This window comes from Bos indicus, chromosome 5 (assembly GCF_029378745.1).
Source record: "Bos indicus isolate NIAB-ARS_2022 breed Sahiwal x Tharparkar chromosome 5, NIAB-ARS_B.indTharparkar_mat_pri_1.0, whole genome shotgun sequence".
In the NCBI taxonomy this organism is placed as follows: Eukaryota; Metazoa; Chordata; class Mammalia; order Artiodactyla; family Bovidae; genus Bos; species Bos indicus.
In genome coordinates this window covers 27,906,376-27,932,282 of record NC_091764.1, presented here as the reverse complement: position 1 = coordinate 27,932,282, position 25,907 = coordinate 27,906,376, and the positions used below count along the sequence as shown (strand labels likewise).

Below are 25,907 nucleotides of genomic sequence, written 5' to 3'. Positions count from 1 at the left end.
GGCTGTGTCTCCAGGGCCTGGAGATGCTCCAGACACTGTTGCAGCTCCTGGCCACACTCCACGTTCCCAAGTGCTGTTCGCTTGGGGTGTGGGCCCCAACCTCTGATGCCCAGCTCAGGGGGCACCTTGGGCTGGCCTGTCCCCCGTCATGGCCTGGGTCCTGCCTCTGTTCCCATGTCTGTTTCTGGCTGTACTGTCTCCAGGGAATGGCCGTGCCGGCTGATTTCTCCTCTCTCACACAACTCCCTCTGTAGGCCTCCACCATGGACAGAGGCCAGCCCCAGCTCCTCCCCGGTGTTGGTTCCTTCTGCCAGGCCCCGAAGGTCCTAGGGATGGTCAACTGTTGTCTAAAGTCTGTCGGTCCACCCAGACTGGTAAGTGCCCTGCTGTTGCCCTTTGTATGCCCCTGGGGCCTCCTGAGTAGGTGGTTGGGGGCCAAGGTGGGTGTGGGAGCTGCTTGAAGCGGATGTGGTTTGGGGGATGGAGGGGGAAGCCCTGCAGAAGTAGCAGGCGGCGCTGCTAGGCACGGGGAGATCTGATTTCTTTGGTAGTGGGGGTGGTACGGGGGTGGGGAAGGGGGAAGCCTGACTTTCTTAGCAGGACAGGCTTGGGGGGCCTCTGGGCCTGGGTGTCATGGGGTTGTGGGGAGTGATGGCTGCCAGGGCAGCATGTGCCTGGTTCCAGGAAGTTGATGGGGTGAGGCTAAGGGTACCAGAGTCCTGATTACATCTTTACCCAAAAGAGCTGGAGTTCAGCTTGGTGTCCTGGACAGGGACCCTGTGATTCTTTTTCCTTCCCCAGAACTGAGGGCCATCTCTAAGCAGCAGCCCCCTCTCAGCCATCTCTGAGAGACCCCCCCACCAGGTGAAGTGGGAGCTGGCTCAGTATCCCCGCCGGAACCCCAAACACTGTTGCCTCATGTGGCGTTGGTGTTCAGGGGCCAGAGAGTCCAGAAAGGTGGCTGGGGTGCAGAGGACAGGGTGTCTAGCCCCCCAATCCTGCAGAGAAGGAGGGACAGCCCTGGGAAGCAGGGCCTCCTGTGCTGGGGGCTGGGCTGGGCATGCACCTGGCCTCCTGATAGCAGCAGGCGCTGGGCCATCAACTTGGGCGGACCGGGGCGGGGAGAGGAGTTACTGTAAGTGGATGAGGCAGGTGTTCCTGGTCAGCCGGAGGTCTGGATGCAGGAAGCACGTGAGTGAAGATGACAGCAGCGGGCTGGGTGACTTTCCCTCTGCTCAGCCCCTACCTCCGCTCTCAGCTCTGACTCGGCCTCCTGAGTGCCGGGCCTTCCCTCTGGGTACACAGTGGCTCCTGTGGGCAGAATTCCTCGCATTCAGTCTGTTGTCTGGATGAGGGAGGTGATTGGGTGGAATTCCCATGCCAGATATGCCGCCAGGGGCACCCTGAGGGGCTGCCAAGGGGGCCCCATGAGCGCTAGAGCTGCTGGTCTTGTGACGTGGGCACCTGTCTGCCAGGCCCGGGCATGGGCCCAGGGTCATGCTCACGCCGGGGCTCCCGTCAGCTGACTATTTTGGGCTCTCGCTGACCCAGGCCAAAGTCAGGCCTCAGCCAAGAGGGCTCCAAGGCAGCTCCCCCGTCCCCAGAGGCCGGCTCTGGTTTCAGCTATATAAACAGAGGAGGACACGCTGCTGTGGAGGCCGCTTCGCGTCCTGAGCCCACTCAGCTGGTGCACAGCCGCGGCCGGCAGGACAGGCTGACTGGGCGGTCACGTCTCTTCCCGCAGGGCTCCTCAAGGCCACCAGGAAGAGGCCCCGACCAGCCCTGGGAGTCTCCCTTGGTGCAGCTGTCCAGGACCTCTGAGAATCAAAGCAGGTCGTGTGGAGGAAGCTGGTGAGTCTTAGGAATGGCGAAACCAAGGCACTGGGGCTGGGCCATTTGGATCTCTTTTCGTCATGACTGTCTGAGTTGTGGTTTCTTCGGCCTCAAGAGGAGGGATGGAGGGGGAAACAAGGGTGGTCAATCCTCTCAAGGAATGAGAGTGAAAGCTTGACAGCCCTGGGATGGTGGGACTTGGACCACATTGTGGTTGAGAACCAGGAGACGTGGAAGTCTCCTTCCTCAGAGATCTGCAACAGGCTCTTCAATCCTCCTCTCCTGTTGGCCCGGCCTGGATAAGGCACTGGTCTGCTCAGGCTGGGGAGGGACGCTGAGGAGAGCTGGTTATCAGGCAGGTCCCTCAGCACTGGCCCCTGGGTAAGGCCCCCGGGCCCCTCGCTGGTTGGGACTTGGGATCTGAACCCATAGACTGATGTCTCTGAGCCCTCGGCCCTTGCCCTGCCCTCCTAGCCTGGCTTCCCGGCTGCTTGGGTGCCTGAGAAGCAGGGCCGGAGCGAGGCTTGGAGGAGCCGCCAACCAGCTTGCCACAAACACGCTCCCCGGGAGCCAGGCCAGGAGCCTGGGCCGGCGTGGAACAAGCGGAGCTTCTTACGTGGGAGGCTCCGTGTTCTCCTCCTTGGTTCTCGAAAAAAAAAAAAAATTTTTTTTTCCCTTTCTGAACGTGAGTCTCTAAACGAATCCAGAGGCTGTGACTAAAAATACTTTAACAATAGGAAAATGCATCAGTCTTTCCGGCTGGGACTCGTTATCAGAGGGTTTTTATTTTGGAATTTGAAATTTTGCCCAAGGAGGCTGGGTGGAGACCTTGGGCAGAGGCAGGAGAACTTGGTGGGTTGTTGATGTTCCGCAAGGTGGTGGGAGACCCTCCAAGGGTGGGGGAGAGAGGAGCTGGCCAGGATCTGAGCAACCTGGGGGGACGGAAGGAGAGCTGCGGAGGGTGCAAATGAGGCGTGGGCCAGCTTTTCCCCAGGAACTCCGTGATCTTGTCTGTGCTTTTCAGTTCTGTCTGGATGTTCTTCCTGAAGGCTGGTCTTGTTCTTTAATGCTGTATGTTGATTCCTTCTGGCCCGAGACGGGGCTGGGGGTGGAGAAATTACTCGACTGAAAATGACCTCTGTGGCGAGAGGTCTGATCTCCTTAATCAACCAGCCATCTTCAGAGTATCAATTGAGTACTTGCTGCGTGCAGTCTGGAATTTTCCTGGTGCTGGGTGGAGCCCCATCTCTGGACACACTCTCATTTCCTTTTACTCAGCCCTGGAGGGGAGAGGCGGGGCAGGGGTACTATTTGTCTCCCGATTCTTGGAGGAGGAGGGTGTGGGGCCCCCTAGTCGAGCTGACGGCCTTGGTGTCTCCTTTCTGTGCTTGCCACAGGATCCTGCTCTAGAGCCCAGGTCCCCAGACAATGCTCCCGTTTCACTGTGGAGCCTCTGCCTTCTGTCAGGGAATTCTCACAGCACAGGGACTTGTGATGTTGTCAGCATTGGGCAGATGAGGAAACGCTCTGGGAGAGGGCAAGGGACTGGCCCGGGTCACACACCAGGCTTGCTGGCTCCTGGTCAAAGATGCATCTGAGAGTTCCTGTATCTTTTGCCCTGTTGGGGGCTGGGCGAGACGTGGATAGCAGTGGCTGACCTGTGTGTCCTTGGGAGCCAGTTTTCCCAGAGGGAACAACACGCCTGGTCATGGCAGGGCCTGGGCCAGGGCCAGGAGATCAGGCCTGGGCCTGACCCCACATCCCCAGTTCCCAAAGCCTTATGTGGCAGCCCCTTGGGGCAGTAGGCAGCGCTTCCCTGCCCACAGCGCAAATCCCCCTGCTCAATGCGATGCCGGGGCAGGAAGAGGAAGTGGCCGGTCAGGCCTGGTGGTGGGTCCTGGGGCTCAGGAGGGGAAGCTCCGGGGGGCGGTAGGGGAGGAGGCAGAGCTCAGTCCCTCTGCCCACCCCCCGGGAAGGGTGTGGAGGCCCATGGGTGGGGATGGTCTTGGTGAAAGTAGGGCAAGTTCCTGCCCTTTGCTCAGCAGGGGCGGGGGCCAGCCTGACTGTGGGGTGGGGGTGGGGGCAGTGTGGGAAAGGGGCAGTGCAGTTCCACTTCCTCCATCTCCTATTCACCCACCGTCTTGCCTGGGGGATGATGGTGCACTCTGGCTGCCCATTTGGGGGCTGCCCTGGGCTACGTACTGTTTGAGGATGCCTCCTGCCAAGGTAGGGGAGACAGGGCCTTGCTTTCACGTTCACACATTGGTTGCTGGGAGGGATGGTCTGAGGACATAAGTCTGTGGGCCGCAAAGGATTTGACAGGCAGGGACCAGGGCCTAGCTGAGCGATTCAGAAAACACTGGGAGAGGAGACCTTTCTCGTGTAGATACTGCGGGCTCTCCTAACCGTAGCTATGCTGAATCTGTGTTGATAGAACAAATACGTGAGAAACAACCTCCGTTTCTGATTTCAGTAAATGCCAGCGGCATCTGCATCCATTTGAATTGATGTCTCTCTCCCATTTAGACATGATTATTTGGGCTTCCCTGGTGGATCAGACGGTAAAGAATATGCCTGCAACATAGGAGACCTGGGTTCCATCCCTAGGTTGGGAAGATCCCGTGGAGGAGGGCATGGCAACCCACTCCAGTATTCTTGCCTGGAGAATTCTATGGACAGAGGAGCTTGGCAGGCTACAGTCCATGGGGTCACAAAGAGTCAGACACGACTGAGCACATTTTGTAAATAAACATTTTATTTCTGAGAGTATAACATACATTCAAAAAAGCATACAAACCATAGATGTGAAATCTTGAGAGTGTATAGTTTGATGACTTTTTCATAGGTCACCCAGGTGACCATCATTCAGACTAGGAACTGGGATGCTTCCAGTTCCCGCAGAGACCTCCTCGTAGGCACTGCTGTTTTCAGTTTGCAGGACATGTGTGTACTTGGCTCTGTGGTTATACTTATGAGACTCATAGCTCACGGGGTCAGAAGCCAGAGCTCTGGAGTTCAGAGTTGAGGGCAGTGGGTCCAGCATAGAGCTGGGAGTTAGCAGGGGTGGGGGTGGGGGGTTCTGATTCCTGGCCCCTAAGCCTCCATCTCCTCATTTATAAAATGCAGGTGGTAATTCCTAGAAGATTAGGGAGAGGGTGAAATGGAAGAATCCATGCAGTGTCCTAAGCCGAGGTCTGATCCTTCACTGGTATTCCCTACTCCTCACACCCCCAAATCTTCTGGTGAGAAGGTACTTATTATTACAAGTCAGGCTGGTCCAGGAGGGTGGCATGAGCTGAAGTCTTAGAAGGTGAGTGGGATTAGAGTAGAAGGAAGAGGAACAATGTGCCCAGTGGGTGGTGGGAAGGTTGAAGCCCAAGTTCTTTGTACTGGGACAGTGGGGAGCCCGGTGCTGCTGGCACAGCACTTGTGCCGTGCTGTGGGAGCCTGACCTTGGGCAGCTCTCTCTTGTCTCCAGCATGACATCTTCCCCTGCCCTTCCCAAGTTATCCTGGCCCTGCCTTACATTCTGGTCCTCACCTCAAAAGTTTTGGATACCTCTCCTCCCATGGTTATTACCTGTCACTTTCCACCCCTTATCTCCCCTACAATGAGCTGTTCACTCTGACCTTGCTTATCTTAAGGGTTGGACTTAGTGAGGTCCCTTGGAGTCTCCATCTGCCCTTGGACCAGTTTATGCTCTAGGCCTCCCAAAGTTTGCATCTGTTATGCGTTTTCAAGAGTTCCACCTTAGTTGGATTCTACTAAGATTCTCTGGATTTGGAGCCCAAGGCCGCCCTCCCTGGAGGGCATCTGGCTGGCAGGGATGAAGCTTAAGGACCCCCAGTCCCTCTCCCTTCTGTCTTAGGCTAGGTGCTCCTGGCTATGTTCCCATAGGACTCTGCCCTTTTCTCCTTACTTATTTTCAGAGCGTAATGTGTTCTGAGACCCTAGCATCCCCCACCTCCACAAGTATGGCCAGGTGGCAGCTGCTCTTGCCTCTCCCACCCTCTGCCTTTGGGACAGCAAGACTACTGCCTCCAAACCTGCCATCTCCCGCCCAGGTGGGCCCTGGGCTGCCAGCACAGCTCTGGAGGCTAGATGCTTAGATGTGGAGATGTAGGCTGGGAACCTGGACTGCTCCTTACCACACTTGAGTTCCATGAGGCTTCTGGGTAGACAAAGTAGGGAATGTCTGTGTTGCTTTTTACAAATGGAAAGTGGTGGGGTATATAGGAGGTGCTAGGGCTCAAGGCTGCTGATTCAGCTTTCAAAGAGCCGTTAAGGCTGCAGCTAATACACCTGTTTTTGTTTTGTGTTTTGGTGGTGAGGTTTGGAGGGAAGAACATTGACCTGAATAATCAACTTTTGCTACCATACTAGAATTGTTTTCTTTTCTGAGGAAGGCTCTGCTGGGGTGGGTGGGGAGGGGGGCTAGGTGGGGAAACCAGCCTGTGACGTGACTGGATTAGTTTTACCAGCCCAGACTTGCCTGTGCTTCTGAGCAAGGTGCAGCTCTTCTGGGTGCCCTTGGGTCCTAATCTGCAAAATGGGAAGACATGAATTATATTAGTGGTTTCAAAGCAGGTTTAAGCTGTGGAATTTGTGTTTTTCCCAAGTAATATCTCAATGCAAAAGCCTAAGACAAAGAAAAACAAAACTTTGGTTAAAGATCATCCTATCCACACTTCACCTTCATGAAGGTGGCCTTGAAGGGTCTTTGGAAGACGGTTTAACAAAGGCCAGAGCTCTCCAAACACTGGTCTGTGTTGAGAGCGTATGCTGCGATGGGGGCGCTATGCTAGGTTCTGACTGAAAGATACTGATGTTACTACACGGAGCCTGCTCCGTCCGTCGTGGACTGTAGGGTGTGAAGAGGAGACAATTGGTGAACGGGCAGTTTCTTAGTGGGTGTGGGCAGGGAAAAGGGCAAGTCACTGGCTTCACTCAGATGCTCTGCTGCCTTCGGGTGCCAGTGAGGCACGGGCCATGGCTGCAGTATCAAAGTATGATTTCAGAAGAAAGTGAAAAGTAGCGTGTGAGGCTTCAAAAGCAGAGATTGGTGGTGGGCAAGGAGTGCAGAGACAGCAGATGGTGGAGAATGGGTGATGTTGGAAGTGCTGGTGGGACCTTTGAGTGGGCAGAACTGAGGGCTGGAGAGCAGAGTGTGGGAAACCTGAGAGGGAGGTGAGAATGGAAGTGAGGAGCAGGAAGTGCCTCCAGGGTAGAGGGAAGTGCTGTTGGGTGACCAGGGGAAGCGAGAGTGGCGTCCTTGGTCACAGGCTCAGTGTGGACAGGGGGAGGGGAGGGGCTCTCTTCTCTTAAATATTAGCCTTTTTTCCTTCCTGTCTTATCAAAGGTGTTGGCTTTCCAGACTTGGGGCACCCTAGGGAGGCAAGGGGTGACAGCCCTATCTAGGAAAGGCTGCAGGTGGCTGCAGCCTGGCCTGTGCCCTCGTGCACGTGAAAGACAACTGCCTGCAGGTGCTGGAAGTGAGGTGGGAGGGAGGGATCGTGGGCAGCGGAGGGCGGGGGGGGGGGGGGTGAAGGGATCCCCTAGAGATGTAGTCAGGTTCCACCCCAGTGTGCCACCACCTTGCTCTGTGACCTTGAGCAAGTGTCATTATTTCTCTGAGCCCGTTTATTTATAAAATGGGGAAGAGTCGGCACAAATTCGATAAGATTTCTCAGGCTCCACCCGGTTCTGAAATTCGGTAATTTCCCAATTAGAGTGCTCTCACCCTGTCAGGGACCGGGGAGGATAGTGGTGAGAAATCTAGTTCAGCTGTGAAGCACAGCATTGGCCTGTCTCTGGCCTGGCGAATCCCTACCCTCTAGAAGGTACTTTGCATAAGAAATTGGGGAGAGGAAGTAGGGAGTAAGTGTGTGTCTGTGTGGTGGGTACTGTGGTGTCTGACGTCCCTGGCCAACCTCTCAACTCGAGACCCCGCTGGTTCCCCGGGACGCGTCCCTGAGTTGCCCAGCCCAAGGCCTGCCCGCGCCGCCCAGCCGGGCAGTGGCACCCCAAGCCAGCAGGGAAGGCTGGGGAAGGTGCAGAGGCGGAGCCAGGCGCAGTCGTGGCTCCCAGGAGCACCCGGAGGGTGAGGAGATCCTCGTCCGGGGAAGCCCCGCGGCCTCGGAGCTAGAGCGCCCTCTTCTCGGGTTCTGGCCCTCGGGCCTGTTTTCTGCCCCGGGGGCCTGTGTTCCTGGGTCCGGCCAGCGGAGCCTTGCGAGTCTGCGAGCTGCTATTTTTAGCTGGCGCGGCGGGCGCGAGGGGACTATTTATAGATCAAACAATCCGCGCTCCCTGCGTCAATGGAACCCCGCGTGCGTCACGCGCGCAGACATTCCAGGCCCCCCCTCTCGCCCCGCCCCCTCGGGCTCCCCGGCCCCGCGCCTCCCCCTGGCCGCCTCCCGCCGGAACCGCGCCGCCCCCCGCGCCCTTGTATGGCCAAAGCTCGCCGGGCCGCGTGCGTCAGTGGCGCCTCCGCCCCTCCCCGTGCGTCACGGAGCGCTTAAGAGCAGGGTCCGGCGCGGCCGGGAGTCCCAGTGGTGGAGGCTGCGAAAGTTGGGGGAGTGTGCAAGACAGCGGGAGCGTACGCGGGACCAGGCTGCGACTTGGGGCGCCGGTCCCGGGCAGGGGGAGCAGAAGCCAGCCGGGTAGGTGCCCCCTGGAAAGCGTGCATCTCAGCGGGGCTCTCCGTTTTGGTTTTGTGGCAGGGAGGGGCGGGGGGTGTTGCATGAAGGAGATAAGTGTTTGCGAGGACCGAAAGAATGTTTTGGGGTTAGCATGAAGGAGGGCGAGTATAGGCTGCAACTCTGGCTGGGGGGTTAGGGGTTGGAACGGGATGAAGACCCAGATGGGACTGGAGTCTGCTGGGTGTTGTGTGTGTGTGTTGGGGAGGCGGGGGTCTGTGCAAGGTGGAAGCCACAGAGTTCAGTTGGCGCCTGCAGTGGGGACTTGTTCAGTAGGAGGCTGTCTAGAGTTCAGTCTCCCAGGCTCCCTTAGTTGGCACAGGGCTCCCAGGAGTTAGTTGCTGATGGGGGTCTCAGTGCAGTGCGGGGAAAGGTGCACAGAGTTTTGGGCTGCTGGGATCCGACTCCTTCCAGGATTGGATTTCCAAAAGGGTCTCCTCCTCAGCTTGTCAGCTCACTCCTATACCCCTAGTTGTTTTCTTAACACTCATTCTTAATGCTGTGGGTTAGTTTCTAGGGTTCCCCAGTTGGAAGTTTCTGCCTGAACTATCTTAGGAGAGGTCTGGATTGTCCGAGCAAATGGCTTAACATTGGTGACTGAACTGTGGAGGGGGTGCTGGTGCGTGTTGGAATAAAAGAGGCTTCTTAGGGCAGAGCACAGTCTCTGGAAGCGTAGGGAAGATTGTTTTTTAATGTAGCTTGAATCTGTGTGTGTGTGAGAGAGAGAGAGAGAGGTGGAAAGCTTCGTCCTTGGGGATCCTTGATTGAAGTTGCTGATGGAGTTTCTGGTGGGGTACCACCTAGAGAATCCCCTTCCCCAGTCTCTGTCGGATCAGACAGGTAGGGTGCAGCCTGAGGCTTGTTTAGCACAACAGGTGCAAACCACATTGTTGCCAAGACCTGCCTGTAGCCGGATTCTCCTTGCTCCTTCCTTCAACCCCGCCTCTTCCTTCTCCGTGTGTCCCTCCCAGAGGCTGGATGGAGGTCCATATCTTGTGTCATTAAGTACCTGCATGAAGGCAGGAGTGGGGGTAGTTTGGTGGGGGTTGATCCGGATGTGGGACTTCCAAGTGGAGAAACGGGATTTGAATAAGGCTGGAATGCCCAGCCCAGTCCTGCGTAGCTGCTGCCTCTTTTACTCCACCCCAAAGCCTTCCCTGCCAGGCTGTCTTAGCGCAGACAGACGGGGCCAGCCTTATCGCTTGCAGGTACTTTATGCCTATGGATGGGCGCCACTGGTTGGTGGGGCCAAAGTTTCTAGGGGCTCTGTTGTCTGGATTGGTTGTGGGAGTGTCAGGACGGGGGTGGAGCTGCCCTGTCCAGGGCCCAAGGAGGCAGGAGAAAGCCTATTACGGGAGAACTCCCCAGGCTCTTGGCCAGGAGGTAATGCCAGCTTTTGCCCCCTCCTGCTGTCCCCCTTGGTCATGGCACGCCCTGTTTCAGCTTGCTTTCTTCCCCAGCCTCCCTCCCTGACTGATGAGGCTAGAGTCACGGAGACAAGGCAAGGAGGTAGGATGAGAACCTCCTCTCTGTGTTAGCTTTTGACTTGTCTGTGAACTTAAAGATCCCCCCTGAATGATTCTCTCTGCTCCTTCAGATTCCTCCAGATTTGAGGGGGTGTAAGCCCCCTTTGTCTGAGCTCCTGGGTTCTTCAGGGCACAGAACTGCTTAGTGGAGGGACCCAGACTTCCATCACCCCCAGCAGACTTCTCCTCTGCCCTACACAGCCACCTCAGTCTGCTGGACTCAGTGCTCTCGTAAAAATAATAGGGGGAGATGCTGCGGGAAAGCAGAGAAGTTCCTTTTCAGGACTCGAAGTCCAGGGGCTGCTCTCCCCGCCACACTCCGCCCTCCAGCATATGGCCTTTTAAAGGTCTGGATCCCAGTTACCTGATCCCTTGGGGTACTGGGGAAGGAGGTCGGGCTCCTTTGCTCTTTCCTTCTGAGAGCATCCCAGGCAATGTAGAGTGGGTGCCCATCCCCAGATGGCAGGACCGGGGTGCGCGTGGGATCTACAGCCTTTGCTCAGTATGTAGGGTGAGGGTGGGGTTGGGGATGGGGGTAGGGAGAGGCTAATTGCTGTCTTGGCTGCTTTCATAGGCAACTGGGCCTTCACTCTCAGCTCCTCTTCCATTTGCAGGATGTTGTTCTTCAGCTCAGGCACTGTTGGGGGAGGACAGGAGGGGGTTTTGCAGAGGCTGAGCCATGCCTGGGAATATTCCCAGAAGTGCCAGGTTGGAGGAACGGCGTATCTGCTCCCAGGACTGGGCTCTGGCTTTGCCTGGCTGCCTCTCCCACCCACCCTTCTCCCAGCCCCCACCCGTGCCTTACCCAGTTAGGGAGAGGCAGGGGGCTGGACGAACACAGCTTTCCCCTGTTCCAGCAGAGAAATGCTGGCTACATGCCCTCCCTAGGGTTCCCAGGCTGCCCGGGGTGTGGTTGGCCTTCCGACTTGAGCCCACCCTTGCTGGGACCTTGCCTAGGGGCTTTGTGACATGGACATTGAGGTGGTGCTCTGACCAGGTACCAAGGATTCCTGGGTTCTGTGGTGGGCCATGGCCTTAACGCCTCAGTGTCCCATGTCTGGCTGGGAGTCCTGCCTCCTGGCCGCTCAAGGACCTATACTTAGAGGTCAGGCTTCAGGCCTCTCTTACTGACTTCCCTCTCCCCCCACTTTGGTCTCTTCCCTCTCCAGAGATGCCCTGTATCCAAGCCCAGTATGGGACACCAGCACCAAGCCCAGGACCCCGTGACCACCTGGCAGGCGACCTCCTGACCCCTGAGCTCAGCAAGCCCACCATGGACCTGGCCAGCCCCGAGGCAGCCCCCGCTGTCCCTACCGCCTTGCCCAGCTTCAGCACCTTCATGGACGGCTACACAGGGGAGTTTGACACCTTCCTCTACCAACTGTCAGGCACAGCCCAGCCGTGCTCCTCTGCCTCCTCCTCGGCCTCCTCCACGTCCTCATCGTCAGCCACCTCCCCAGCCTCTGCTTCCTTCAAGTTCGAGGACTTCCAGGTGTACGGCTGCTACCCTGGCACGCTGAGTGGCCCTCTGGACGAGACCCTGTCCTCCAGCGGCTCTGACTACTATGGCAGTCCCTGCTCTGCACCGTCACCATCCACGCCCAGCTTCCAGCCTCCTCAGCTCTCTCCCTGGGATGGCTCCTTTGGCCCCTTCTCGCCCAGCCAGACTTACGAAGGCCTGCGGGCATGGACAGAGCAGCTGCCCAAGGCTTCTGGGCCCCCCCAGCCGCCGGCCTTCTTTTCCTTCAGCCCTCCCCCCGGCCCCAGTCCCAGCCTGGCCCCAAGCCCCCTGAAGCTGTTCCCCTCGCAGGCCGCCCACCAGCTGGGGGAGGGAGAGAGCTATTCCATGCAAACAGCGTTCCCAGGCCTGGTGCCCACTTCTCCCCACCTTGATGGCTCAGGGAGGCTGGACGCGCCTGTGACCTCTGCCAAGGCCCGGAGTGGGGCTCCGGGTGGAAGCGAGGGCCGCTGTGCTGTGTGTGGGGACAATGCTTCCTGCCAGCATTATGGGGTCCGCACCTGTGAGGGCTGCAAAGGCTTCTTCAAGGTACTGGGCTGCCCTGGGTGTAGCTTTTTATGAGAAGTGGGGCAGGCTGGTCTCTCACCCCAGCAGGCTTTGTGGTGGCTTCGCTTGGGCTCTCCTTCCAACAAGTCTGCTCTTTAGGAAGAGGGCAGGCTTGGCCCGGTGGGCTGCCATCCTAGGAACAGGGACCTGGGACCTTTCATGCTGACCCTGGGGTGGTGGAGAGATGGAGGGAGGGGCGACAGTGGGGCAGAGGGTGAGGCTGTGGGGTTACCCTGGAGGGGGAGTTTCTGTGGCCAGCCTCTGGTTTTCCTCTGTCTGGCCTCCCCCTACTCAAGGTCCTGGTGGGAAGGGGGGGCCCAGGCACTCGTGTTCTTGGCATGAGATGAAAGGATGCGAGGAGAGGGCTTGGTGCTGGAGGGCTGGGGGTGGACTTGGGAACAGGCTGCGTGTTTGTCCCAGCGCTGGGTGCCTGCCTCCCTGCCCGGCCCCAGCCCTGGTCCCTCCTCAGCCTCTCGTGTCTGCCTCAGGGAAGGGGCAGGCGGACACAGGCACGTTAAGAAGTGTCAGTGTCTGGGCTGCTGGGGAGCCCTTCGCCCCTCATCTTGCGTCCTGAGGGTAAGGCCAAACCCTCCCCCAGTGTCCCCAAGACTTTTTTTCTTCCTCCCCCAACCCATCCATCTTATCCTCCCCTGCCACCCAAATGTTAGAAAAATAGTTGTGAACAGAGAGCGCTTTTGTCTGCAATGGCAGTAGGATCTGGACAGTCCCCTCCCCTGGCTCTCCCCCACCCCCACCCCACACTCTGACAGCCTGTTCCGTGTTGGCCCCCTCCAGCGCACAGTGCAGAAAAATGCCAAGTACATCTGCCTGGCTAACAAGGACTGCCCTGTGGACAAGAGGCGGCGAAACCGCTGCCAGTTCTGCCGCTTCCAGAAGTGCCTGGCCGTGGGCATGGTGAAGGAAGGTGGGTGGTTGGGACAGGCCCCGAGGGACAGAGATGGGCTGGAGTGGGGTGGGGCCCGCAGACCGCCCCCCCCGGACATCTGTCCTGGTGGGCCGCAAGGGAGGGCGTGCCTGGGCCTTCTGTCCTCCCCTGCCTCCAGTCCACCTGCCTGCCTTGTGGGAGTGGAGATCGCTGTAGGGTCCCCTGGGTTCTCGGGGGCTCTAGCTCCTCATACTTCGGCATGCTTTTAGTACCGGGGTGCACAGCTTGGGCTGGGAGTCCTTTCCCTGGGCCCCTTTCTCCCTGCCTCACTCCAGCCCTTTTCTCTGCAGTTGTCCGGACAGACAGCCTGAAAGGACGGCGGGGTCGGCTCCCTTCAAAGCCCAAGCAGCCCCCAGAAACCTCCCCAGCCCACCTACTCACCTCCCTGGTCCGGGCGCACCTGGACTCGGGGCCCAGCACTTCTAAACTGGACTACTCCAAGGTGAGGCCCTGCCCAGCCCACATTTGGCACTTCCTACACATGAGAAAAGCCACCCGCCAGCCCCTAGTTCCACAGATCGAAAAGAGGGTTGGCCCCTCTAGGCTGACCAGATGGAAAAATGTACCCCTCTGGGCGGTGGCCAATTAAAAAAAAAAAAAAAATGCGCTCCTTCCAGCAGCCTCGGCTCTGGGTTAATAGGCGAGAGTTGGCAAGCAAGCGTGGGCGGGATCTCGGCTCCATTCTCACCCTTGGGATCTGGCATCCCAGGGTATGACACAGTTGTACACGGCCGCCTAGGTGTGGGGCTCTTTCTGGGGTCTGACCTCGTTGGGCCACCTGCCAGTTCCAGGAGCTGGCGCTGCCCCACTTCGGGAAAGAGGATGCTGGGGACGTGCAGCAGTTCTACGACCTGCTCTCGGGTTCCCTGGAGGTGATTCGCAAGTGGGCCGAGAAGATCCCCGGCTTTGCTGAACTGTCTCCCGGAGACCAGGACCTGCTGCTGGAGTCCGCCTTTCTGGAGCTCTTTATCCTCCGTCTGGCCTACCGGTGAGCGTCCCACTGTGTGCTCAGCCCTCAGCTGGCGCCCTGCCCTCCAGCCCCCCTAACAGCTGTCTGCACCCCACCTGCCAGGTCTAAACCAGCCGAGGGGAAGCTCATCTTCTGCTCAGGCCTGGTGCTGCACCGCCTGCAATGTGCCCGTGGCTTCGGGGACTGGATCGACAGCATCTTGGCCTTCTCTCGCTCCCTGCACAGCTTGGTGGTCGACATCCCTGCCTTCGCCTGCCTCTCCGCGCTTGTCCTCATCACAGGTGGGAGGCCGGTCCCCAGACCCAGGGAGATGGGGAAGGCCTGAGGGCCTGGCTCTGGATGTACCAGCATCTGGTGTTTCCTGGGCCTCCTACATTGTGGGGTGAGGGTGACGAGGTGCAGAGAGGGCAGGTGTGGCTCAGGGCAATGCAGTTGGTGGTTGGCAGGGCCGGGTTTCAGGCCTAGCTGTGGCTGACGGCAAACCCTCAGCCCCTGACGTAGCCCAGACTACTCAAGATCCTAACTGTGTAGGTGTCATGTGTGGCCTAAAGTTTGGGTTTTTTTTTTTTTAATCTTACTGAATCATGTTGCATGGAAATTTTCACAAAGTGTATGCACATAAACAACAAATAGATCAAGAAACAGACACAGGGCTTCCCTGGTGCCTCAGTGGTAGAGAATCCGCCTGCCAACGCAGGAGACACAGGTTCAATCCCTGATCTGGGAGAGTCCCTCATGCTGTGGAGCACCTAAGCGCGTGTGCCTTAACTACTGAGCCTGTGCTTTAGAGCCCAGGAATCACAACTATTGAAGCCCATGAGCTGCAGCTGTTGAAACTCTCCTGCTCCAGAGCCTGTACTCCGCAATACGACAAGCCCTACAATGAGAAACCTGTGCACCGTAACTAGAGAATAGCCCCTGCTTGTTGCAACTGGAGAAAGCCCACGGAGCAACAGAGACCCAGCACAGCCAAATATAAATAAATAACTAAAATTATACTTTAAAAAAGAAATAGCCATGACCAGTACCCCAGAACCCTTCCTTGTGCCCGCTTTTTAGTCATTAGTTGCCTGAAGGGTAGCTGCCACCTTGACTGCTTATAGCACTGATTAGCTTTGCTGGTTGTGTACTTCATGTAAATATGTAAACGTAATTGTGCAAGATACGAGTTTTTGGCATTAAATGTGGAGGTTTTCAGGTCTTTATTTGTTAAAGCACCAGAATCTGCCCCATCTCTCTCTCTCTTTTAAAAAAATATTTACTCATTTATTTGACTGCGTAAGGTCTTAGTTGTGGCACACGGGATCTTTTGTCGTGGCGCAAGGACTCTCTAGTTATGGTACGTGAGCCACAGAGCACATGGGCCTTGATAGTTGAGGCATGTGGGATCTTGGTTCCCCCACCAGGGAGCAAACCCCTGTCCCCTGTGTTGCAAGGCGGATTCTTAACCACTGCACCACTTAAGTCCCTGGTAGGGGACTTCCCCTGCCCCTTTTCAGTTAATTTTTTAAGTTTCACAAGGCTACGTAGTACCAAAAAAACTGTAGGACAGAATCCAAGGTACTTTTGGCTGCAGAGAGAGCACTAGGTTTTGAGGCCTGCTTTCTCTGGAGGTGACATCTGTAATGCTGCTACACAAAGCCAAGGTTTCTCACAATAGTCTGGGGTGTTAGTTGCTCAGTCATGTCCAGCTCTTTGCAACCCCATGGACTGTAGCCTGCCAAGCTCCTCTGTCCATGGACTTCTACAGGCAAGAATTCTAGAATGGGTAGCCATTCCCTTCTCCAGGGGATCTTCCTGACACAGGGATCAAACTTCGGTCTCCTGCATTGCAGGCAGATTCTTTACCATCTGGGGTGGGGACAACCAGAAACCAAAAAAACAATACTGGGCTAGTCAGAAACCTGCTTAAGGTTTTATTTCCTTTTTGTGACCTTAGGCAAGTCTTGGGACCTCTATGGGCCTCACTTTGTCCCTTGGAAGATGAGGATGACGAGCATTGCTGCCTTGCTGGGCTTCTGGTGGGGCTCCAGTGCTTGTGTGGAGTGCAGGGGGGCATGGGAGATGGTCAGTAGCAGTAGCTCCAGAGACCTGGGGGCAGCCAACTCTGCAGGGGAGAGGGGTGTCTGGTTCTGGGCAGTGCGTCTAATCCCACACCTTGTCCCCCCTCCACCGCAGACCGACATGGGCTGCAGGAGCCTCGCCGGGTAGAGGAGCTGCAGAACCGCATTGCCAGCTGCCTGAAGGAGCACGTCTCGGCCGAGGCGGGTGAGCCCCAGCCGGCCAGCTGCCTGTCGCGCCTGCTGGGCAAGCTGCCCGAGCTGCGGACCCTGTGCACCCAGGGCTTGCAGCGCATCTTCTACCTCAAGCTGGAGGACTTGGTGCCCCCTCCACCCATCGTCGACAAGATCTTTATGGACACACTGCCCTTCTGACCCTGGCCCGGGAACATGCGTGCACTTGGTGTGCACGCTCATAATGCCACCCCACGTGCCTTTAGCCTATGGCCCACGGACCCCCAGAGCATCACCCCGGCCTGGGCCTGAGCTGCAGACTGGCTGCCCCTCCCCCTGTTCTGTGGGAGGTCAGCAGGGAGCTCATGGCCTGGGGGAGAGGGATGCATTCACAGGGGTGACCCTTACTATTTGTCTTACCCCCCCAGCCCAGCCCTAGTCGTCATGTTTTTGTAAGATAAACCGTTTTTAACACACACACACCGCCATGCTGTAAATAAGCCGAATGCTGCTGTAAATACAGGAAGGAAGAGGTTGAGGTGGGAGTGGGGTTGGGAGGGAGGAATGGGCCCCCAGCAGCCGCCTCCTACTTGCTCTCTTCCTGCCCTCCTTCCACGTGTACATAGACTCACTCTAGGAGGAAGACAAATGACAGATTCTGACATTTATATTTGTGTATTTTCCTGGATTTATAGTATGTGACTTTTCTGATTAATATATTTAATATATTGAATAAAAAATAGACATGTAGCTGAAGCTGAGATCTTATCTCTGGCACCCTCTACCCATACCACCCACCCCCAAAATGGCATAATAGAGACACAGGTGGCTCCTGTAAGTCTTTATTTATTTTTGGGCAACCCATGCCAGGTGGCATATGGGAGCTTAGTTCCCCAACCAGGAATCGAATCCACACCACCTGTAGTGGAAGTGCAGAGTCCTAACCACTGCACCACCAGCGAAGTAAGTCCCTAGCTCCCATAAATCTTGCATGTTACCAACTTGGCTAACAGGCCTCAGTTTACTCATTTATAAAAGGTGAAAGTAACGACACCTGCTTCACGGGGTTGTTAGGCAAAGCACTCAGACTAGTTTCTGGCATGGAGAAAGCCTCTGGTGAACAGGCCAGGCTTGTGGATGGGGCTTGTGCTGGGGGCCAATTCGTCCATCAGCTTTGTCTGGAAGTTCCTAACCTGAACCCCAGCTCACATGTCCCCTGGGAGTTTGGGTGGGGTGCTCAGTGTAGGGCTGGGTCCAGGGCAGCCCAGGATGGTGGTAGCCACTGTCCTTCCTCAGTAGAAGTCTTTCCCCGTCCCCACTTTGAGTATCCCTCCCACAAGCCTAGTGCACCAGCAGCAGAACCCAGGTTATGGTAACTCTGACCTTCTTGGCAGGAAGACTGTTCTGAGTTCCCTGCTTGTGCCCAAATGCCCCAAATAGGTTCTCCAACTCCCAAGCCCATCAGATGCTTAGCTGGCTTAAAATGCAAATTCCTTGGCTCTACCCCAGAGACTGGGATTTGACGAGGGGCGGGGCCCATGGAGCTCAACTTTCACCCAGCACCCAGGTGCCTGTGAGGCTAGAGGTCTGGGAGCCACTCTGGAGAAACACAAATGTAGAACTGACCCTATACCAAAGTCCAAGGTAGCTGGCTGCCACACAGGGCCCGGCCCCCTACCCTGTGCTTTGTGCAGGAGGACCCTTGACCCAGGACCCCTGAACCTCCACGCCCACAACCCCTAGGAACTGGCTGGATGAGGGCAGCCCCTGCCTGATGGAAGCTCGACAAAATAGGGCTCTGCTCTTCAATAGAACAGAATCAAGGGCCTTCCCTGGTGCTCCAGCCCCCACCTACAGGTTCCCCAGAGAGTCCCCCACCACCTGCCCTCACTCAGGTTTTGGGATGATGGCTGAGCCCCAGGTCTTCTGAAGGGTCCACGTGGGGGTAGGCTGGGGAGTCCTGGGCCCTGTGCATGATGACCGCCACCCCCCACAGTGTGTGAGCATCCAAGCACATGTCCCTGGCTGCCCCGCCAGAGCCCCTGAGTTGTCACAGCCCTGGTGAGGCAGGGGAAGGGGGTGGGGTGGTCAGGAGATCTGCCTCGTTTCTCAGCCCTGGCTCCAACTCCATGCTGCTTTCTGAGAAGCCCCGCTCCCTCACTGAGCCTTGGTTTCCTGTCTGTTCCGTGTGGAGGTGAGTCTGGTGGCAGTACTCTGGTTAGGAGCAGAGTTTGCTGGGAAATCTCCCACCAGCTGTAGCTGGATTGAGTTTCTCTCCCTTTGGGTCACCCTTTGGCACAGACAGATGTAGAGCACACGGCAGGCCCCCGGGGAAAGCAAAGGTGCTTGAGAAGATGCTTCCCAGGGTCAGGAAGCAGGCAGGGCAGTGGAGAGTTTTGGTCCCTACAGGTATCTAGGCACCACGGTGAGGACAGCAGCTACCACACCTGCTTCATCATCCACTGAGTTCATATATTTGCTATTTCTAGTCCTCGACACCACCCTATGAGGAAAGCCTGCAACAGAGGAAAGTGAAGAGAGCAAGGACTCCAGAACCGGACTACCTGGCTTTCTAAAAAGTCTTTTCCTAGCTGTGGAATTTGGGGCAAGTCACTTCTCAGTGTTTTCGTCTATGTTGTCGTTCAGTCGCTAATTTGTGTCTGACTCTTGGTGACCTCCTGGACTGCAGCACTCCAGGCTCCTCTGTCTTCCCCTATCTCCCAGCTGCTGCTGCTGCTGCAGCTGCTGCTAAGTTGCCTCAGTCGTATCTGACTCTGTGGGACCCCATAGACGGCAGCCCACCAGGCTTCCCCGTCCTTGGGAGTCTCCAGGCAAGAATACTGGAGTGGGTTGCCATTTCCTTCTCCAATGCATGAAAGTGAAAAGTGAAAGTGAAAAGTGAAAGTGAAGTCACTCAGTCGTGTCCGACTCTTCGTGACCCCATGGACTGCAGCCCACCAGCCTCCTCCGTCCATGGGATTCTCCAGGCAAGAGTACTAGAGTGGGTTGTCATTGCCTTTTCCAAGAGTTTGCTCAAATTCATGTCCATTGAGTTCGTGATGCTATCTAACCATCTCCTCTGCCCCTTTCTCCTTTTGCCTTCAACCTTTCCCAGCATCAAGGTCTTTTCCAATGAGTTAGCTTTTCATATCCGTGGTCAAAAGATTGGAGCTTTAGCTTGAGCATCTATAAGTGGGGAAAATAGTATCTATTTCACAAAGTTGCTATAATGATTACAAGGTGAATGTATACAAAGTTGTTTCCAGCAGTGCCTGCCATTTAGCAAGCACCAATAAATAATAGCTATTGTTTTCGCCAAAGAAGAGAATTCATTTCAGAGAAAAGGAAATGACTTTCCCAAGGTCACTTGACTTCTAAGTGGCTGAGCTGGGTGGGTCTAACTACTGTACTTAATCACTAGGTCTCCCTGTACAGGGCCGTGTGAGTTGCAGAAACACCATGGACAGTGGCTGTTTCCAGGACTTGGGCGATAGGGGTACAGGGTAGGGGGGCTGATTTCTCCAGCCCCGCCCTGCCCCACCCAAGGCCTGGTGCCTGAAGGCAGGCCCTTTCTTTCCAACTAGCAACTGGAAGAACTGGCCTCGGAGTCTTGCTAGGGGCTGGGAGGACGAACAAGGGGGCATTGAGCCTGGTGGGGCCTCACAATGGCCGCTCTGTCCCTGCAGCCTGGGGGCTGGGTCATTTCCGTTGGGGACAATAGTCAAAAGGCAGTGACGCCGGCAGGGCCTGGAATCCCAGGCGGGATTTTCCGAGGCCTCAAAGCTTTCTGTTTGTCCTCACAGGAGACCCAGGAAGCCTGCCTCCCTCTGTCCCCAGCCTCACCCACGCTGGGCCCCGAGCCCAGAGGCCCCCAGTCCGGAGGTGCCACAGTGAAGGGGCTATGGTTCTGAGGTCTAAGGTCTGAGTGAGTAGGGGGAGACAGCCCTTCACTAGGGCCTGGGATGGAAGAAGCTGCCGTGGTTATGGAGGGAGGTGACGAGGCTCGGCCTCAAGGAGGCACAGAAGCTTCTGACCCTCACAGGCAACCACTTGGTACTTGAGCTGTAGGGTACCTCACGGTTGCTCTGAATGTCCAGGGCGCTGGGCTGGATGGTAGATGGCCCTGTGGCTGAGGAGAGAAGCGTATGAGAATTTCTCAGAGGTAGGCAGCTGGGGACAGTCTGCAGGTCTAGTGATGCCTTCCATGGCTAATGAGGAACTATGTTGGGCCTGTTCTGGTTGAGGGCAGTGCTGGGTTGCCTCAGGTAAGAGCTGGGCCTGGGGATTCCCAGGGTGTTTTAGCTTAAATCTAGATGAGCCCCAGCTTCACTAAGCCCCTGACTTTAGCAGTGACCCCAGGGCTGCTGGGCCTTCTCAGAACATGAGGCTAAAGGGGTGAGCCTCTGTCCATCTGCTTGCGGCCCTGTCCAGGCCCGGTCTTAAAGCCCTACAGCTCAGCCAGCAGCTGCTCTGTGTTACCTGGAGCCCCAAACCTCTTCTCCTCCCTGCTTCAGGCTCAGGCCGCTGCCAGCCCTGCCCTGGTCCCAGGCTGGGGGCTGTTGGGTAAGGCCTAGGCCATCCAGTGGGACTTCGAAGCTTCCAGTCTGCTGTGGGAAGGGCAGGAAGGAGCACAAGACTGAAGAAACCCCTTTCCACCCCCTCAATATCTCCTTTGCCACACAGCTGGGAACATTCTGAGGGCAGGGGGCACATTTCAGGGTCCCCAGCTGGACTCAGAGCTGCCTGAAGGCCCTGGGGCCTTGGCATCTGTCTCCTGCCCCCCACCCCTAGGCCCATGTTCTGACCATCCTGCCCACCACCCCTGCTCCCCTTTGTTTCCTGCTGGGCCCTGACCCTGCCAGACCAGGGGGGGGCCACTTGAGGTCTCCTCAAGGTCTCACACAGGTGCTGGCTCAGGACCATAAATCATGCCGGCACGGCTGTGAGGGCTGGGGGTGGCAGCTGGGCTGGGAGGGGAGCGCGGGGGGGCCCTTCTTGGTACATGCTGCGTTAGCAGGGAGCAGTGCCCAGCTGCGAGCTAGGCAGGCGGGTGCTGACTGTTGCTGCCCTCATCCAGGCACAGCAGAGAAACAGGGCCCCCATCCAGGGAGTCTAGCATCAGGGTTGCCCAAGCGGAAGACCTGGACCTATCCCAGGTAACTGGGGTACCTTGAGGACAGATACAGCCCAACAGGAAACCTGGGAGAGAAAAGCAGCCCCCCCAGGAGTAGATGGAGACACTCCCTTACGAAGGGTGGGTAAACAGGCCTCTTTTCTTGCATGGATAGTCTCACAGAATCCTCTGCCCCAAAGAACAACAGTCATGCACACACCTCCCAGAGGAACAGAGGCACAGACTTTGCAGGAAGGATAGCTTGACCCCTTCCCTCTGGGGGACAGACGCAGAAACAAAGCCCCACCCCAGTTGGCCAGAGAGATAAACACAAAGATCTTCTGCGAGACAGAGACACACCAGTCTTCCCCAACACCAAAGGCCAGAGCCCCACGCATCCCGGGGCAAAGGGCAGCCAGTGCCACCTCCTGCCCTGCCCAGGTCTTGAGGCTCCTGACGAGGCTGGGCTGGGAGGCCCCTCTTTCTCACGCTCTCTGTCACTCTCTCGTCCGCCCAGCCATTTCCTTTGCCTTAAGGGGTGGGGGCTGGGAGTGACAGCCCAGAAAGAGTGGGAAGTGGAGTAGCCCCTGCCCAGGATCCCAGGGGGCAGATGTCAGAAGTGGACAGCTGGTCCTCATCGCCCCCGCGTCCTGGCTCGGACTAGAGGGTCGGGAGGCAGGGTGCCGGCTGCCCAGCCAAGCTGGCCACTGTCAGGAGCCCCCAGCCTGACGTCAGTCCCACTCATTGTTGCTGCTGAGGCTTGAGTCACTCCCTGTGACGCACGGGGGTCAGCTCTGGAGCGGCTGGGGGTGGCTTCAGGGCTTAGCTCTCCCCTGGGTGCACTGGGATGGGGTGGGGCCATCTGAGGCCACAGTCGCCTTGCGAAGCCAGCTGCCTACTCCCAAGGTCTTGGGTTGGCCTTCAAGGTCCCTCCGCAAGCTTTCGCCGCAGACGTGCCTCAGAGGGCCTTCGCCAGTCGCCTGTCTGCCCGGCTGGCCGTGACTCTGACTGAGAAGTCAGCTCCCCCTGTGCTGGCCCGTCCTGCCTCAGAATGCTCGGTTTCCAGCCTCGCTGAGACCTCTCCCTCTAGCTCTTTTCTTTCTCTTTCTTCAGGAAGCCTCCCCAGCATAATTCCATGTGGCCCCACTTCTTCCCGGAATTGCCAACCCCCCTTCTTGTCCATCTCCTCTGGTTGCTGTTGTCCTGGTTTTCTGCTGGTGCCCAGTCACCTCCCAGCTTGCTGAGAGCAGGGCCTGGGACTCCTTTTCACTCTGACTGTGTCACTTTCTATTCCAGGCCACAGGCATCTTTCTGGGATTACAGCAGTGGCTTCAATTCTGGCCCCCTCTGGCCCCTGCAGAACCTGCTGTCATTTTTTCATACCCTTTGCTGTGTCTTCCCACCCAGGTGCAACTCCTGGTCCATCTCCTCTGTGAGACTCTGAGGCCTTCCCGGAGGGCCAGGATTGCAACTCGTCCCCCTTGGTAGGCAGCGCACGGGCCTGGCATGGGGAAAGTTTCACAGGTGCAGCATGATTGCATGATTCCATCTGGGTCAGCAGGAGTGCTGGCAGAGGATGGGAGAATTCATTCCACACAGCCTCATTTTGAGGGGCTGAGACCCCACCCCCCATGTTCCTGACAGGACCACCCAGATGGGTGTAGGACTCAGGATCAGAGTTACAGTAAGAATAGCCCTTTAAGGATTCAGGGAAGTATGAGGAGGCAAGGATTGGCCAGGATCTGGGCCTGAGACAGGAGAGGTGAGATGTCTCAACCTCATCCTCAGGCAGGAAAGGCTCCAGGGACGGACGGGGTGAGGTGTGGAGGGAGGAGAGTGGGAAAAAAGACAGGCAGGGGGCTTCTCTGGTGGTTCAGTAGTTAGGACTCCACACTTCCAGTGTAGGGGGCACAGGTTCAGTCTCTGGTCGGGAACTAAGATCCCACATGCTGTGTGACATAGCCAAAAGATAAAAAGAAAAAGAAAAAAGACTGGCAGAATGAGGAAAGAGTAGCTGTGTGGCCTTGGCAAATGTATTAGTCAGGATTCTCCAGAGAAACAGAACCAATAGGATGTGTATATATAGAAAGAGATTTATTATGAGGAATTGGCTCATGTGATTATGGAAGCTGACAGGTCCCAAGATTTGCAGTCAGCAAGCTGGAGATCCAGGAGAGCTGATGGTGTGATTCTGAATGTTGGCAGGCTCGAGACCCAAGAGGAGCTGATAGTTTGGTTCAAATCTGAAGGTAGGGGGAAAAAAAACTGATGTCCCAACTTGAAAGTAATCGGGGAGGGTGAGAACCTTTTATTCCATTCAGGGCTTCAACTGACTGGTTGGGGCCCATCCACACATAGAGTCTTCCCTGGTGGCTCCGACTGTAAAGAATCTGCCTGCAATGCAGGAAACCCAGGTTCAATCCCTGGGTCAGGAAGATTCCCTGGAGAAAGAAATGGCAACCCACTCCAGTATTCTTGCCTGGAGAATTCCACAGACAGAGGAGCCTGGTGGGCCACAGTCCATGGGGTCGCAAAGAGTCAGACACGACCGAGCTGCTAACACTATTACCCTCAGTAGGGAAGGCAATCTGCTTTGTTGTTGTTTGGTCCCTAAGTTGTGTCCAACTCTTTTGTGACCCCATGGATTATAGTCTGCTAGGCTCCTCTGTCCACGAGATTTCCCAGGCAAGAATCCTGGAGCGGGTTGTCATTTCCTTCTCTAGGGGATCTTCTCCACCCAGGAACTGAACCCATGCCTCTTGCATCTCCTGCATTGGTAGGCAGATTTTTTACCACTGAGCCACCAGGGAAGCCACACTGTCTGTGATTCAAATGTTTTTCTTCCAGAAACACCCTCATGAACACACTCAGAATAATATTTAACCAGATGTCTGGGCACTCTGTGGCACAGTCAAGTTGACGCATAAAATATCCCATCATAGCTTGTCACTCTGTATCACTGGGCCTCAGTTTCATTATCTGTAAACTGGGGAGAAATTGTACTTAATTTCCAAGGCAGTTGGAGAAATCAACACACTAGTGCATGTGAAGTGCTAGTGTGGTGCCTTGTAAAGCTCTGCTGCTGCTAAGTTGCTTCAGTCGTGTCCGACTCTGTGCGACCCCATAGACGGCAGCTCACCAGGCTTCCCCGTCCCTGGGATTCTCCAGGCAAGAACACTGGAATGGGTTGCCATGTCCTTGAACGTGAAAAGTGAAAGTGAAGTCACCCAGTCGTGTCCGACTCTTAGCGACCCCATGGACTGCAGCCTACCAGGCTCCTCCGTCCATGGGATTTTCCAGGCAAGAGTACTGGAGTGGGGTGCCATTGCCTTCTCCTTGTAAAGCTCAGTGACAGGTAATTCTGACGATGGTGATGTCAGGACAGTGGCAGTGAAAGCTCCTGAGATGAGTGTGTCAGGGCACAGAGTGCCTCCAGTCACTCCCCACAGTCTCCGGCAGTCGGTGGAAGTTAGGCTGTTTTTCTATTTTCCTGGCCATGCCGCATAGCATATGGGATCTTAGTTCCCTGACCAGGGATCGAATCAGCGTCCCCTGCAGCAGAAGAGCGGAGTCTCTACCACTGGACCACCAGAGAAGTCCCTAGGCTCTTTCTTCCCCCTCCCCAGGGCTGGTTCTAATTGCCCTGTTTGTCCCTCCTTTGCCTTCTCACAGATCCTCCCCTCTCAGTAGTTCATCCTGATTCCCTTCCGGTTAAGTCCAGGCTCTAGAGGAGGATGTTGGCCTGTCAGGCCGGCTACTTTCTCCTTCCCCAGGCCCCGTTTATAAAGGAGGAAATCAGAAAGGATGAATGACATCAAGAGGCCCATACAGAGGCAATGGCAGAATTACAAGCTTTACAAGAACAGTCACCAGACTGGTCATGGCAGAGCACCAAGAAGTGCTCCTGTGTGAAGATAACCGAGTAAGGTTAAGCCCCCTTTGCCTGGTATCTTCCATTATGCACACTGAACCAACTAAAGTTTTCCCACTCAGAACACTGGCCCAAGTTCATCTCCAGGGCACCTCTCCAAATGCCATGTCCCTCATCTTAGGGGATTGGTACCTCTTCCAGTCCTCTGAGACCAGAATTGGGGACCACGTCTCGGTCCCAGGGGTGGCCTCTGCCGATGACTCTTCTCCGTCTAGGGAGGCAGCACAGAGCTCGTCAGGTCCCTCCTTCCCTCTCATCTCTATGGCGGAAGTGAGTTGTTCCAGCCGAAACACAACAACATCCTCGGTGGTGGGGTTAAATGGACTCGTCCAAACGAGGGGGATACTTCTTACCATCAAATTTTAAAATCCGAGACATAATCCAGAAGAAAGCAATATTCAAAATATAGAGCACCATGAGGTGGTCTTTGTCCGCCGGTGTGGAGGTGGAACGGTCCGGGCAGCTGCACTGGTGTCAGGGCTCGGCCAGCTGTGCTCGCGCCCCCGCCGGAGGCCGATGGAGCAGGTGGGACCGGCCGGGCTCGCAGGGGCGGGCCTTTCCGGCGCCGGCACCGCCTCTTGCCGAGGTGATCTG

The 25,907-nt window shown here is 56.4% G+C and overlaps 1 protein-coding gene and 2 long non-coding RNA genes across 6 annotated transcripts; 1 reads left to right on the top strand and 2 right to left on the bottom strand.

The window, feature by feature from the left end:
* Positions 1-254: 254 nt before the first annotated feature.
* Positions 255-17,025, top strand: NR4A1 (nuclear receptor subfamily 4 group A member 1). 4 transcript variants are annotated; one of them, XM_070789056.1, is made up of 8 exons: positions 255-374; positions 1,745-1,851; positions 11,224-12,101; positions 12,915-13,044; positions 13,356-13,507; positions 13,851-14,053; positions 14,138-14,316; positions 16,214-17,025. In XM_070789056.1, exons 3-8 carry the CDS (start codon positions 11,226-11,228, stop codon positions 16,468-16,470), a joined length of 1,797 nt encoding a protein of 598 aa, XP_070645157.1. In that variant the 5' UTR covers positions 255-374; positions 1,745-1,851; positions 11,224-11,225; the 3' UTR covers positions 16,471-17,025. The 4 variants fall into 4 exon arrangements, with proteins under 4 accessions (XP_070645157.1, XP_019816081.1, XP_070645156.1 ...); XM_019960522.2 differs by lacking the exon at positions 255-374 and having other exon boundaries at positions 1,676-1,851; XM_070789055.1 differs by lacking the exons at positions 255-374; positions 1,745-1,851 and adding an exon at positions 8,335-8,492.
* LOC139183086 (uncharacterized) lies at positions 8,590-11,046 on the bottom strand. Its single transcript, XR_011566554.1, has 3 exons — positions 10,860-11,046; positions 10,419-10,691; positions 8,590-9,537 (listed from the first exon to the last, which is right to left on the bottom strand). It is a non-coding gene; the product is annotated as an uncharacterized lncRNA (long non-coding RNA).
* A 6,432-nt stretch (positions 17,026-23,457) lies between the features above and the next one.
* Positions 23,458-25,906, bottom strand: LOC139183087 (uncharacterized). Its single transcript, XR_011566555.1, has 2 exons — positions 25,446-25,906; positions 23,458-23,625 (listed from the first exon to the last, which is right to left on the bottom strand). It is a non-coding gene; the product is annotated as an uncharacterized lncRNA (long non-coding RNA).
* Between the last annotated feature and the right edge of the window lies 1 nt (position 25,907).